At 37.3% G+C, this 16,390-nt stretch overlaps 1 protein-coding gene across 8 annotated transcripts in view; it reads left to right on the top strand.

The window, feature by feature from the left end:
* enox2 (ecto-NOX disulfide-thiol exchanger 2) overlaps positions 1-16,390 on the top strand; it is a 248,246-nt gene that overhangs the window by 210,151 nt on the left and 21,705 nt on the right. For all 8 annotated transcript variants that reach the window (XM_084134128.1, XM_084134123.1, XM_084134130.1 and 5 more), the window contains 2 exons: positions 9,622-9,728; positions 12,728-12,842. In XM_084134128.1, the coding sequence (XP_083990254.1) occupies positions 9,622-9,728; positions 12,728-12,842 (222 nt within the window). The remainder of the gene's footprint in view (positions 1-9,621; positions 9,729-12,727; positions 12,843-16,390) is intronic.

Genomic DNA, 16,390 nt, shown 5'->3' with positions numbered 1-16,390 from the left:
GATTAAAAAACTGAAAATTTCTGAATACCTTAATCCGGCTAAAGTCATACTCAAAGTAAACACATATCGAATTAAGACATGTGGAGTATTCCTAGTCCGTTATAGACATGTTCAAACGTTAATTACAAGCATTTTGCGACAGGACACATACACACACGACAGTGGTTTGACGGCAAACAAGAGAGCATGGCTTCAGAATTTGTATCCGCCTTCGTCTATTTGCACGTATAGCATTACAAATTATTAACTGCATATGAAGCTTATGTAAAATTAAAACTCAAAACTGTATAACAAATTCTAACTGTATGTTGATATGGTGGGAACGTCGGACTGCGTAACTCATGTAAAGACCTTAATCAGAATATTGTCTTATTCAGAATAAGGTCAATAATTTGATTACTGCTGTCCATGTAAACGTAGTCAGTGATAGCTCACAGATCACAGCTCATCATGACTCTGCTGTAAAATACCTGATTAACCCACAGATTTGCATTTCTCTGATGCACAAACCCTGAAATGATTTCACTGATTTCACCCTTTAAAGCAAATACATGGGGAAATACATGAGCATTGACTAACACAGGTGTCAAACTCATTTTAGGCCGGATAAAACACATTTCACACTTTTTATATTTTTACTTTTATATGCCACAATTCAAATTTGGAAGGGTCTCACTATATGTGTGAGTATGTGTAGTCAATAACGTAATATACGCTACCGTTCGAAAGTTTGGGGTCAGTAAGGTTTTTTATATTTTTGAAATGTTTTAAGTCATTTTTAAAAGATACTTACAAAGGCTGTACAGTAAAAATACAGTAAAACAGTAATATTGTGAAATTGAATTACAACTTAATGTGTTCCATTTTATTTTATATTTTAAAATGTAATTTATTCCTAATGCAAAGCTGAATTTTCAGCAACATTACTCCAGTCTTCAGTGTCACATGATCCTTCAGAAATCATGCTAATATGCAGCTCAAGAAACATTTATTATTATTATAAATGTTATATACAGTTGTGCTGCTTAAGTTATTTTTTTTAAACCATGATACTCTTTGATGAAAAGAAAGTACAAAAGAACAGCATATATTTTAAATATAAATCTTTTATGACATTAGAATTGACTTTAATGTCACCTTTGATCAATTTAATGAACCCCTGAGAATTCATTTCTTTTTCTTTTTTTTCTTTTTTTAAAAAAAGCCCAAAACTTGACCCTAACTTTTGAATGGTAGTACATATCCAACAAATTCAAATACTGAATAAAGTTAAAATTGGTTTTGTTGATCGTTCAGTAAGAACCTGTGTTTTTTTTTTTTTTTATAAACCATAGCGTTATTACATTCTAAAATCTTCAACAGATCATCAGAACTGCAGCGCTGCTCACATCAAGTAAAAGCTGCTTTTCTGAAGATCCCTAAAGTGCCGTTGACTATTGTGTGACGTCACCGTAGTTTCATATACACTATCAGACACAAAAGGAAGCATTCAGTAAATGGGTGCTGTCAGCTACTGCATGATTACACTTCACTTCCTACCATCTTGATAGTGCGCCCAACGCTGCAGTGCTTTGTACTTGATTGATCCAATGCCTAGAGAAATGGAACTAACACTCACACACTCTCACACACATATAGTTTCCTTGATGCATGAGCAGGCGCAATATTCAGTCTGCCTGTGATTCAAGTAGATGGGGGTTGCAGGCATTTACTATGAACTTAGAACAAGTCTTATAGAGATTTAATATTTCATTAACATGCAGACGGGGGAAATTAATATAGACTTATTAAAAGGTCACGGCACAGAAAATCTTGCCTTGAAAACGATTCATTTTCAAAAGAAAATATTTAATGTCATGCATATGCATCTGTTGATGAACGTTGAATTACATATTACCGGTGTACTGTGTATTTACTATACAAGCAGGAGGTATTCAGACATATTCATTTTGAAAGTTACACTTTTGAATGTAATGGCAAAGGGTTTTTTTCTGTCTCTAAGAAAATCTGTTAAACGTTTGACCTCAAAACCAAGGCAAGCTAATTTTACGCTCTGCTATCAGTCATTTTACACTGCAGCTTTTCCATGAGTCGGTTTGATAGTGTACATGCTTTGATCTGAGATCAGTGTGGACTGAAGGTAAGTTCTCCTGAGGCCTCTACCACTGAATGCAGAAGAAGGTAGAGTATGCGCAGCTACAGGCCTGTCATCTGTAACGTACCGGGCATGTGTAGAAGATTATCAAGACCCTGAGTCTGTGGTTTTGTTTAGCTACTTAGTCTCTGGACAGCATACCTGATGACCCTTCATAGATTAAAAGTAAGTAACCCCAAATGGTCACTAATTTGTCTAAGTCATTGACTAATTTCTCAAATAACATTGACTTGAGCTTTTAGATTTGCACACACTTCTGATGACATGCCACTCAACAACACACTTTCTGAGAAGCCTGTATGTATGATGCATTATAAAGACATAAATAATTCCTTATAATGCACTAGAAGTGTGCAGTGAAGCCGTTTTCTGTATGAAATGCATTCAGAAGTTTGGGTTCAGTGATTCTTTTTTTTTTTTTTTTTAAATAGTTTTATCCAGCACGGGACACATTAAATTGATAAAATGACAGTGAATGCATTTATAATGTTACAAAAGATATCTATTTCAAATAAATGCTGTTCTTTTTAACTCTCTTTTTCTCATAGAATCATGAAATCTATATCAGAAATAATAATCAACACAAGCGTTTTTAACATTGATAATAATCAGAAATGTTTCTTGAGCATTAACTCAGCATATTAGAATTTCTGAAGGATCATGTGACACTACATGTGACACTAGTAATGATGCTGAAAATTTAGCTTTGAATCACAGCAATAAATAGCATTTTAAAATGCATTCATATAGTAAAACAGTTATTTTAAATTGTAATAATATTTCACAATATTACTGTTTTATTGCATTTTTGATCAACATAAGAGAGTTATTTTAATAACATGAAAAAAACTTAACTTTTAAGCAGTAATTTATGTTTCTGTGGTAATGACAAAAGTTTATGTATCTGTGTATGTGTATTATCAGGGTCTTAAATAAGACACAAGTGTGTTAAAAAAAAGATGTAACCCTATTCCATTTATAGTTTCCAGTTATAGCAAAAATGGCATGCATTATTTATACAATTATTTATTCAGTTGAATGAATGAATGTGCTGCAAAATAAAGATTAAAAGTGCTTTAAAAGGAGAAAAAAATATAAAAATATCCTTTGTCTGTGTGCTTGTTGGGTAATCAGTGAAACAAATGTTGTTGTTTTTTTTATAAATATTAAATCATTGTACCTCATTTTAGCCCTTCAAATCAGGTATTTGACTTCAGGCACATCCCTATGATGCAGAATGTAATACATTATAATACTTGCGTTTTCATGGTTACACCTTTAAATAGTAAATGCACATGAAACCGAGTTTAATGCTTTATGATCTTGAAAGCGTTGGTTAATATATCTACAAGAATATACAAATAATTTTAGGGTTACATTGTAAGGCATTATGAAATATACTCCACCAGTATAGCAGAACCTGATTTCACCAAGTGCAACATGTTTCTGGATCAAAATCTTTGTTGATCCTGGAACAACATTCCAATCAACCAATCAGATTCGAGGGACAAGTTTACAGTTGTCAAGTTGAGGCTTACAATCAGGGTTTGGTGCTTCTACATCAGTGTTATTCACCTGTCATTTCCCTCTGGTTTTATGGAAGAGTTATGAGTATGTTTAAAGGCAGGGATACGGTTAGGACTACATTCTCGGACAGGAATGTTGTTCTAGGATCAACAGAATATGCTGACCAAGGAACGTGTTTAACTCAGGATGTGCATCAGTATACAGGCTTCATAGAAAGTGTTACTCCTCCTCTACTGACTTGGCTGACTAGATTTCATGGCGATCATGGTCCAATCATGGTTCTCTGTCCCACAGAGTTGTTTAATCAGTTCCTCTATCAGTGATGTAATGCAGTAACTTGACCTATATTGAATGACATGGTAAGTCTCTCTCTTAGGACATGGATATCCCCTCACTTTCACCACTACACAACACCACATCACTGATTATCTGTCTATCAGCGTATTGTGCCTTAGACTGTGGTTGCACCCATCCTGATGTCATATAGAGATGGAGCAGACATACATATTTACGAATATGTGTCATCTCTAGTGGCAGGTTGAAATCCAAAGGTGTTTATTGTTTTCAAGAGACAAAAACATTACCTTCCCAGAGATACATGCTTCATCTGCCAGAAAATGTTTTTTTTTGTTTGTTTGTTTTCTCCCATATACTGTAGATGTTTCCTTCTGAAACCTGTCAGGTTATTTTAATGGGTTTTGAACGTCTGCTTGAGGAAGAAGTGACAATACTGATCTGTTACCAAGCCTGCTCTGGCTGTCTGTCGAAGTTATCTTCTATCAGGAAAACTTCCTACAGATGTTTCATCAGAAAGGTCATGTCGCCTTCGAAGAACCTTCTAGTAGCTTCCCCGGGTATTTAACTTTGTCCAGCGTTTTATCTACAAGCGGCAGACAGCAACTTTTGATACAATTCTCTCAACAAACTGCAATAAGTATCTGGCACTATAGTAATGTCTGGTCTGTCGTGATGACAAACACATGCAGCAGAACAGTCGCTCACACAGAGGAGAGAAAGCATTGTGACAGTCGAGCATCTGTCTTATCTGAACGCAGACAGAGCTCACAGCCAGATAAATAATGAAAGGCATATTCGGCTAAAAGCTTGCTGGGGTTACAGCCCTGCAGGAGGAGAGAGCAGCAGGTTGTCGCAGTGGCAGGTGGGACACGGTGACATGGGAATTCTGGGAAAAAGACTTAAGACGGCTGAATCCCGGCTGAGGCAGCAGACTGGTGCTGTCACAAACTAAATCTGTATTTGCCCCATCTGAAGGATGGTTTGTAGTATTAGTGTTAACTTGTCTGTAAACGATCTCGTCTTTTTTGCAGGCTGTAATTTATTATTATACAAATATTATCAATGCTATAAATCTATATTATTTTATATAGATAAACAAGCACTTTGCTTAATTTCTAAATTAAGCAAAGTTATTTCAGAGTAATATTAGTAAAGGCAAAATTAGTCACATGCATATAACCATTTATACGCTTTTGAAGATAAAAAAAAACTACACAAAAAACTCTTAGACAAGTCCTATATCTAAAGCGCTAAATCTGTCCTGTAGTCTGTCTCTTTATTCCTATCAGATACTGCTAAATTAAAAACTAAAAAGTTAAATTCACCTTGAATAGGTGGAAATAATCATTCAGACATATTATTATATTAACATACTTAATAATTACCAATATCTGCTGATATGGTCTCAATATATTCCATTCTTAACGTAAAGTGAAAGATTTTCACAATCGTTCAAACGTTTGTTTGGTAAGAGTTTTTAAAATATTTTTGAAAGAAGTCTCATGTTCATCAAGGCTGCATTTATTTGATCAAAAATACATTATTGCTATTGAGAAATATCACTATTTAATTGAACATTTAGAAAATTAAAGAAAATTTAATAGATTTTAAAAAGGTAATTATAAACAAAGCAAGTTCACATAACTTAATTTTTTTCAATTACGCATTAAGTTTATTATTTAATAATTTCAAGGCAACGGGTTTCCTCATTTTTTAAGTTAAGTCAACTGATCATTTTACAGTAAAGTATTAATTACTAAAAAAGATCTTACTGAATAGTTCATATTGGAAAGGTAAGGAATTCTGTTTTACTTCTTATACTACAGTATTTGTTTGGAAATTAGAGGCAATATAAACATATTCAACATAAATATGCAAATGCAGAAGTGAAGGCTCGGCCAATGCATTGCAACTATATGGTAGCTCAAGCACTAGAGAAAGGCGATCAAAACGCTGAGGTCATTGCTTTTATTCCCAGGGAAAGCATGAACACAGTACAAATATATAGCTTGTATGCAATGTAAGTCACTTTGTATAAAGTGTCTGCCAGATGCATAAATGTAAATGTCATTTCTTTCTTTTTTTTTGCTTTACAGTATCATAGTCCAGTGCTCAAGAGGGTGATAGAGTTCCCTTCAAACGTCTGGCATTAAACTAAAATGTTCAGATAGATTCTTTTCAGACGGTTGCTCTGCCATTAGTGGAGTACATTTTACAAGAAAATACCATTTCATTATTTCTGCTAAAAAAAAAAAAAAAAAATGTTTAATTCAATTGTGAAATTTACTAGCAAATGAAATTCGACACCATTTTTTTCAGTGTTGTAATATCTGGCCTTGCAGCAGTGCTAAGAAGCAACACATAATTGCGTTGCATTATGACCTTATGAATACATTCTGACACATTTTGAAATGATGCATAAAATTGAGCTTGCACAATTGGAGGCGTTTGCATTTAAGTATTTAAATAGAGTGTAAGTGTGTTTTGGCCTAAATCTGGTATAAGTTTAACTATTACTACACAATTATCATTATGTTTATGTGAATAGTGAACATGAAAAAAGGACTGTCATGGATTTGTTGCCTCTTGCGTTAAGCAGTGTCGTGGCCGCACATCAGACTAAAAGCGTTCTGCGCACGTACATGCACTCGGGCACATGCTCTCCGTCCTGGCTTTGCCATCGATCTCTTCCATCAAATTAAAGGATGCTGAAGTCACTATCGATCCAGCCTCTCTCTCTCTCTCTTGAGCATGGCTATGCCGCAGACAGATGTGTTTGGCAGTCTTCCTGACTCCCCAAGGTTTATTAACCTCAGAGAGAGAGAGAGAGAGAGAGAGAGAGAGAGAGAGAGATGGGATATCTGAGTGAATCTGCATAGGCACGTTATACCATCAGTAATGATGTCATGCATCCATCAAGCTGTTGGCACCATATGTTTCTGTCTCTCAGTCCTACTGTTACATCACTTAGGCTGATGGATGTTTTGATGTAATTTCCCAGACACTAGGACATTTTGGTGTTAAAACACAGACAATTTTGGGGATCTGTGATGCATGGCACAAATAGCAACTCTTTGAAATATGATATGATAGTCCCAAATGATCTAGTCATGAGAATGGCTTGTTTAAAGACTTATTAGATTTCTCTAAAAATAACAGGCACACCAGGACTGATTTTAAAGTAATAGTGTTGGTGAAAACTAGCGCACAAAACCTAGTGAGATGACATGCTATTTCCTTCTAAAGGGCCTCTCACACTGGTGGTGTTAAACAGCGATAAACCAGCCTGAAGTCATGTGTTCAGTCAATGAGAGTTGGTGATTTCCAGTGACGTGAGGGATGGTAACTGTTGCGATGCAACAAAATGAAAGAACTTTATGCAATATAACTAAAACGGAATCTCTTAAGTGAATGATTTGGGACATTTCATGTGTAACAGAAACTTTTGATTCCAATTTTGATAACTTTTGTCAGTTGGTTCCAAAACTATTATAATTAGCAAAAAAAAAAACGTTAGAAAAACCGTTCTAAAGTTTGGAATACAGTGCTATGCATAAGTTTAGACACCCATGCTAAAGTTGACTAAAAAGAGGAATAAAAAAATCATCTTTTGGAAATTGAACTTAATGCCTTAATTAAAAAAATTAGGAAAAATCCAACCTTTAAGGACACCAATTTTCTTTGTAAATGAATAATGAATCGTAAATAAATAAATGTTCTTCCTTAAAATACAGGGTGCATAAGTCTGGACACCCCTATGTTAAAGTCCCATAGAGGCAGGCAGATTTTTATTTTTAAAGGGCAGTTACTTCATGGATCCAGGATACTATGCATCCTGATAAAGTTCCCTTGGCCTTTGGAATTAAAATAGCCCCACATCATCACATAGCCTTCACCATACCTAGAGATTGATACATTATTCATTCTCAAAGAAAATTGGTGTCCTTAAAGGTTGGATTTTTCCTATTTTTTTTAATTAAGGCATTAAGTTCAATTTCCAAAAGATGATTTTTTTATTCCTCTTTTTAGTCAACTTTAGCATGGGTGTCTAAACTTATGCATAGCACTGTATTTAAGTTTTTTTTTTTTTTTTTTATGCTCAACAAGACTGCATTTCTTGGATCAAAAATACAGTAAAAACAGTAATATTGTGAAATATTTTTATAATTTAGAAAATCTGTTTTCTATTTGAATTTGTAAGTTATTCCTGTGATGCAAAGCAGAATTGTTAGCATCATTACTCCACTCTTCAGTCACATGATCCTTCAGAAATCATTCTACGAGAGTAACGAGAATATATGTTTATAATCAATATTTTTTTCTTGTCATTCACCATCTTGGATGATTTGTTTTCCTCTACAAAGGATACGTGTGATGCTGCCTTAGATTTAGGCCACAAGAATGTGTTTCAGTGTTTCTTTTTGGTTCAACCTTCATGTCACTAGCACACCTATGTTATCTTGAAACGCCACCTAGGTTGGCAGCTTGCTAGATTTTGGAACGGAGTTTATGTCAGAGGTGTCAGAGCAGCGCATACTATTAGCAGCTGTGCTTCTCAGCAGCTGTTCCCCTTCCGTCCTGCGTCTTCCTCCTGTTCTACATTCTCACAGGAAATTACTGCCATGTATCTAACATCCAAAGCACTCACACCCCACAAAATAGTTGATTGACTGCCTTGTCTCTTAATTCTGAACAGATGACTATTTCTGGAAGGTTTTCTTTAATGAGTTTACATAAGTGAGACGTCCTCTCTAATCTACACACACTGAAGTAATGAGTCCAGCCTGTCGTAGATGAAACATTCATCTCATTATCAGTTGATATACTCTTAAAATACAGGAGATCCTTTGACTATCCGACCATTAGAGTCGATGAAGGTGAGAGGTGTGTTGTGGTAATTGAGAAAGAAGAAACATGAGATGAAACAGTTGTTCTCAGGTAAAGCGAAGGATTTCAACTGTTTCATCTTCCCAAGAGAGTCTAAAATTCTGTCATTATTTATTCACTCTCATGTCATTCAATACCTATAGATTTTCTTTCTCCAATAGACCACAAAAGGAGATGTTAGGCAGAATGTTCCAGCTGCTGTTGTACTACATTCAACAGAAGTTCATAGTTGCCACAGCAGTTAAAGGAATAGTTCACCTAAAAATGAAAATTCTGTCATTTTCTCACCCTCATGGCGTTTAAAAACTATGACTTTTTTTTCTGTGGAAAACATAAGAAGATCTTTTGAAAAGTCTCAGTGTTTCATTCTGTACAATGCAAGTCAATGGGGTCCAATGTTGTTTGACCCCAGCGTTCTTCGAGATATATTTTGAGTTCCACAGAAGAAGAAAAAAAGTCATACAGGTTTAGAATGGCATGAGGGTGAGTAAATGATGACAGAATTAAAAATTTTGGGTTAACTAACCCTTTAACATGATTTTTCAGAAATTTGATCTCATTCAGATCTCATCCCTGTAGCTACACCAGTCCACCCCAGCTCAGTGTTTGTGCCTTATAGAGGGGGGTAGGGGAAAAGAACATCACTTCCTTCCAACCTGACACATATTTTTTCACTCCTCTGCACCTTCCCAATCGCCCCTCTCTCTCTTTCTTTCTTTGGACGCCCATACTGGCCCCTGCATCCCCTGCCACAGTTGAGCAGATTGTGTCTGTATTCCACGCTGCTACCAAACAAAAGGCATGGGACCATTTCTCCAAAGCCCAACGCAAGAACCTGGACATGTGGCGAAAGCAAGCAGAGGTTGGTGTTTTCATTTCTCTAAGTGAATGTGTTCATGCTTCACATCTTCACAATTAATTATGCAGAATGTTTCTTTCAGATATTAGTTTTTCCCATTCCCCCTGTCCATTTCCCCTTCCCTGCAAGCTCCCCATGTGTACTTGAACTATTATGAAGTCCACATGTTTTATTTTGAGTTGAATGTTTAATGGTAGGATAGTCTTAACTGCTCAGCTCTCACTGTTAGTAAAATTCGACCCAAGTCTGCCTGAGAGTTCAGCGGTTCACAACCGGCAGGTAACATTTAAATCTTTCCTGATAGAAGCAATAGAAATACCAGTATCTTGAATCATTGGCGCTCTAAAACCCCCAAAGCTCAATACAAAAGAAAAATATTTATTCTCGATCACTAGAAGCTTGAGACAGATAAGCTAATTAATGAGTTATAATCCACATGTGTTGCTTTTGAGGTGTTTATTCTGTCTCTTTCCTCTGTTTTCTGTGGTCATTAGGTAAGTTTTAAGACATCTCTCTCATTATTAGTGCACAAAGACCCAATCTAATTAGCACCAAGCAGCATTAAAACACCATTTTACATGGATCAGAGGGCTGGTATTGTTTACATCTAATATAGCTGAGAACTGCTCAGCAAATAATGAGTGTGAAATCAACCGAGGACTGGACTGTCCATGTGTCTTAAAAACAAATTCCAAGAAACTTACAGTAATTAATTATCATGACTATAAAGTCAAAATGAAATCAGAATTGTCTTTTTTTTTGTGCCTTAAAAGAAAAAGAAAATGTTTGCCTTTATAATAGTAAATGCCAAATGATAATAAAATAAAAAAAAGCAAGATGCATAAAGGTGCTCTAGTGGGTAAATTTGACCTTCAGCCTCCTTAAAGTGTGTGTTGGAGGAGGGTAGTAATCTACCCATAGTTTTACTATGGAGGGGTTTCAAGTGTTGTTTTATGTTTACTTGAAGACATTGGGACAGCTTTAAGATGCAGGTACTGTAAATGCCAAAAGTGTCTCCTCAAGGTTCAAGGTAGGTGTTTAAAATATGCACTATGTTGCAAAATTTCAAAAAAAAAATAAGTTATAATCCATTTGATTTCATTCATTTCTGATATATATCTTAATTTCTTTTTCCCATGTTCAGATGAGCAAAAAATGATCAGAACTGGATTTTTCCTTCAGAAATATTGCACATGTCCATTCATTTCCAGCCCATTGTGAAGTCCATTAAGACAATTTGCTATTACTGCCAGTTAGTTCTTTCATGAACTTCATGAACTCTGAGTCCTTGATTGACTGCATAGTTTAAAATGTTAAATTACATTTTATTTGATTTGTCTCCAAATGATAGTTACATATAGCGTTATTTTAGAACCTACTCTGTTCTTCATCTGTGAAAAGAGCTCATTAATGCTGCAGTAATTGCGTTCTTATTGAGCTCTCTCTTTTATTGAGTTCCTCTCATTTCACCTCTTTCATTTCTACCATCAGACGACAAAAAAAGGTTTTGCAACAACCATAAGTATGACTAATGTAGTCCTCACCTCCAGTTTTCATCCCCCAATCCTTCCTTATTATACCTTTTCTCTTATTACTTAAGTTTGATATGTTTGTCCTCAGATATGAGCCTCTTCTCGCTCCCGGGCTGGCATTGTGCTTGCAGCTTCACCGTGGCTGTGACAGGAAGCTCTCGATGTTGTCATTGCGGGCCTCATTTGAGAAAAAAAGGGAGTTACCAGGCCTCTCTTACCTTTTACATTATGTATTGAGAAGAGCCGACGTCAAAAACTGTTGGAATCCCTCTAGTATGACAATATAGGGCTTCAGGGATATGCCACACTTTCACAAGCCTTTGAACCTCATAATCGAAATGTTTATGTTCTATCCGAGCCCATTAGTGGCATTTAAGCATTCTTCGCTGTAGGAAGAGGTTTCTTGAGTCCGGAATGTGGTTAGGTATATCTGGAGCAGGTGACAGTAAGTGATAGGTAATAGATGACACACCATTAAACTATGTTTACTCTGCTTCTCTCCCCCTTGGAGCTGTTTGGACCCTCACTGGGCTTCTCTTGTAAATGCAATGGTAAGATGGTGGTTTCGGATGAGTTGTTGACCCAGAGGTACATTCAGGCTTAGCAGAATTTCATCCTCATTTTCTTGAGCTCCCCTGCAAGTTTTCCCGGCCGTTTCTTGCATGCGTATACAAAGCTTCGGTAAGTGTTGGTTTTAAAACAGAAATGTCCAGTCAGTACAGAGGGTTCTCCTCACTTTAGGCTGATTGTTATTCCAAGCAGTTGCGGAGAGTTCAATCACAGCCCATTCATACTGCGGGCAGCAAGACTTCCTATGTTACAGATTGGGGAAAAGTCTAAATCTGAAAAGATAGTTGTCTTCTTGTGGTAGCACAATGTCATCTATCCCTCTCTTGATTTGGCAGATGGGCCTGTTTGCTTTTGCGCTACCTGCTCGACCTCTGTAATTCTCAGCGAGATCATGTGTTGCTGTGCTAGACAGATGGCAATGTTTATGCTGGGCCTTTTGTTTGTAGTCAGGCAGTGAGTCTCTCTCCCTGTGGCGGTCATGTTGTGTCTTTGCACAGCCCTATTTCTTTGCCGTGCACATGGCTCATTAGCCGGAGAGCTCCCCCATCAGGAGAGCCAACATAACCAGACATCTGCTTCATCTGCCCCTGCTTGGCCCTGCCGATCTGTGGTGACTGTGCAATCCCTTTCTGCCACGTTGAAGCTCCACTGGCAGCCATTATAACACATTAAGAGTCCCTTTTTAACTGCATACAGAGCCAACATCAGGTGTCTCTCTGCATCGATAACGCTGGTGCAGCGCCACCTGCTTTTATTGCAGTTTACGAGTATGATCTCTTTTTTACAATCTGATCAAATGGTTTATTACATTTCTGGCTCATGAATTTCGTGTGTTAATCAAAGTGTGAGAGATCATCCAGCAGCGACTGGGATTAAAGACTCAGTTCCTCTCGTTCACAGGAGATCAGAAACATCCACAATGAAGAGCTGATGGGAATTCGGAGGGAGGAGGAAATGGAGATGTCAGATGATGACATGGAAGACGCCCCGGATAGCAAAGATTCGGATGATTCAGGTATGCACTGTTCCAGATTGACAGTCTGTAAGCAAAAGATGGGAATTTTTCCCAAGGCAGTATAAACAGTACTTCCTCATTCTCTTAAAGAGGGTTCTGAGCACCCACTGCATACAGATTGAATCCACTGGTGATTTGTCAATTTTTTGTGGAACCTTTTCCTGGGTCACACAGTGCTGACACATTTGCAGATAGAATAACCAGCTAATTTTCATAGAATATATGAAGTGGGGAAATAAGGACTCCAGCTTCATGGAAGGCTCTGGCTGTTTAATGATCCTTGACATATATCTGGATTCAGACTGTGTAACTGGCACTTTCATCCAGCTTTTTTCTATAAACATTGTCTCAGGAACTAATGAAGCTCATATAATTTCCCTTCCCTGTGAGACCTCAAAGCGTTTTAGAATCTTTTTGTATCAGAATTTTTTTTAGACATAAATATCAATTACTGTATGTGGCCTTTTTTCCCCAACAAAACCAGGACTGGGAATTGTAAGGAAATTGAATTATTCAGTTAACAGTTTCTTATGGCTTTTTTATGTCAGTTTATGATGTTTGTTTTTATTTATTTATTATTGTATTTATTTCATTTTTATATTTATTTCTAAAATGGAAAAAATGGATTGACTTGGAATAAGTTAGATTAATTCAGTAGCTTCTCTGATTGATTAAGACATTCTGAGTTTGAGATTCGTGTATGATTCTTTTCTACATTTTCAATCCCCAACCTTAGCTATCAGGGTGAGTTAAATGTCAGACTAGGGAAAAGTTTAAGGTGGGACACTGATCAAAGTAGATGTCTCTTTTGGCCTTTGAGAGATGGGACAAAGGAAAGGGGAACAGAAAGAAGGAATATTGCAAGCTGGATTTAAACATTGCGCCACCCTCATAAGCACTACGGCTCAATGTGTTGAACCATGTTTTTAAACCACTAGTCCACCGTTCCAGCTCCAGCATGTTACTTTGATGATTTCACTTGCTCACGTGAGCAAATCAAATCAAATCTGTCGGTAGGCAGCCGAATCAAGTTTTGTATTACTACTCCCATTACCCCCTCTAGTTTCCTAAATGTGGTGGTGTTGAGCAGAGCATGTGTCTACCAGCTGCACCTCCAGCTCATTTTAGGTCCTGCTTGTCTAAAAAAACCCTGCTATTAGAGATCTTGTACCATAGCTGCTCAGGACAGAATCATGGGATAGCATAAAAATTGGGATTCCAGTGTCTTTTTTGGCATCTTGAGACTACTTAGCTCACACGTGCACCCTCTTTACAGTAAATTTAAAGGCCCTTATTTGCCCCTCATATGTGGCACTTAACTCATGAAATTTTAACATAAATATTAGAGATTCTCCTGTGTAACAGAGACCCACATTAGTATGCAAATATATGCAAATGAAATCATGCATTTACCAGGTTTGATTCGCACGTCTTCTCATCTGCGACCTTAGTTATTAGAAAACGATGATAACAATCACTGTCAGTGGGTTGTCAGATATTTGAAAGGATGTCACAAGATAGAAAAGGGCAGGAGATCCACACGGTTAATGAAGGAGGTAATTCAACACCCTCCTCGTTTATGAAAACAAATATTTCATTCCTGCCAGTAAGACGAGCAACCGCCGTGAAAAGGGGGAGTGGCTCATGCTAACCTCTGTGTGAATTATAGCCAATTTTCTTCATTGCAAACCAACATGTTTGCTTTTATTTTCCCCCAGAGTTAATCATTGGTAACGGGCAAGTGTCCTGACAATAGCTATAGTGCAGTGTGCAAACGGGTGCTGCTCTCTTTGCTGTCAGCACCCCTGGGCAGCACAGGTCGATAGATCTGCCTGCCATGTTGCAGGAGGTGAACCGGACTGTTTCTGAGGGCAGCAGCTTGATGAGACGAATCGATAAAAACTGCTTGCTTTTCTCCCTCTCTCTCTCTGTCTGTGTCTCTATATCTCTCTCGCTCTTGTTCTCTGTCTCTTTAGTTCTTTCTCCTCTAATTCACACCAAACATGTTTCCAGACAAAACACAGAATCTATAACATGGCAGCTACCTTCATAAAGGATGCGTACTTATGTCCCGTGTGAATTGCCATTCCATTGTGCTCAGTCTAGCGCAGCAGAGTGGCCATTCTGCAAGCTTCAGGGGTCTCAAGACACATTTTTCAAAGACGAACTACCCTTAGTGTCACATAGCATGTTGAAAATATTAAGCTTACGCTGCTAAATGTGTAAATAGACAACTGATTAAAAAAAAATGACACAAGAATGTGAAGGGCTCCAAAGGCGCCACCTTAACCACAATGTAAAGTGATTAATTGAAATGCTTTACATATGCAGCAATTCTCAACGCCACAGAGAAAACGCTCAACGCTCGAAAAGAAACTTGATTTATTTGATTCCAATAAGGTGCGTAACATTTTTGCAAGCAAAATAATCTGTTGTTAGTAGAGTGATGTATGAAGAATAGCTAACAGAGAAGTCACTTTCAAAGCAAACTTTCTGTTGGTCAGCATGGCGAAATTTGCTTGACCAGCTTGAACCCACTGCAAAATCTGCGTGGGGAAAACTTTCGCCCTCACGCAAAATTCCAGATCGCATGGGTTCCTATTGAAATTACTGAATTTCGCCTGCGGAAATTCACTGAACAATGGTCAATTTTATCACCCCTATAGAGTTTGACATTAGCATGTTGCTAAGCTTAAAAATAGTCCCAAATGATGCACTATACACTATGCACTACGTACTCAACTCTCTATAGTATGAATTTGATACGATTATTTTGTCATTCAACATCAGAGTATGATAGCTCCACCCCAACCTCTACATAATTAAACCTGCAGCTGTTGAGTGCATAAAATGTCCAACATTCCAACCCTTTGTGTCCCAAATGACGTATTATACTAGTGTACGTATGCACTATGTACTCAACCATGTAGTTATGAACATTCCACACTTCATTTTTTCAGTTAATTAATGCATCATCTTTTCAATGATGACACAATTCTCTATTTATGCTATAAAACGGCAAAAAGTTGTGCGCTAGAATGTGAATTGGGATGTATCTAATGTGTTACTCTAAGCATAAGAAATACAAAGCACACACAAATACTGTGAAAATATTACATTAGAACTATAATGAACTATCTTTTATCAATACTTTTCAGTCCCTTTCAGTAAATAATTTTACTCGTATACGCCATCTTGGATTGCTTGTTGCATGGATTTCTGGGATTCCTTTAAATTGGCTGGCTACCTTTTGTGACACTTAAAATGCAGCCTAGGTAGGTTTTGGGACAGGTGACATTGTGTTTACCCGCAGACCTCCGATGGTGTTCCTAGCTTAACCTGGCTTCCCTTATCTTCCACCCACGTCACTCAATCGTTCATCGTCTCCATCTTCAGAGACGCATAGCCAAAGAGCCTCGCGATCAGGCAGTCAGCTGTTCCTCACTCTCCCTGCCCAATCTGAGAGAGACACGCTTCTCGGTCTAATCCCGTTATCTCTTCCCACTAGAAACGGCGCAGAGGTGGCGTCTCTGATCATCGAGTTGTTA

The sequence above is a fragment of the Abramis brama genome (assembly GCF_963993115.1).
Source record: "Abramis brama genome assembly, chromosome: 13".
NCBI lineage: Eukaryota > Metazoa > Chordata > Actinopteri > Cypriniformes > Leuciscidae > Abramis > Abramis brama.
Note: the sequence above shows the minus strand (reverse complement) of the source record. Positions and strands in the feature narration are given on the sequence as shown.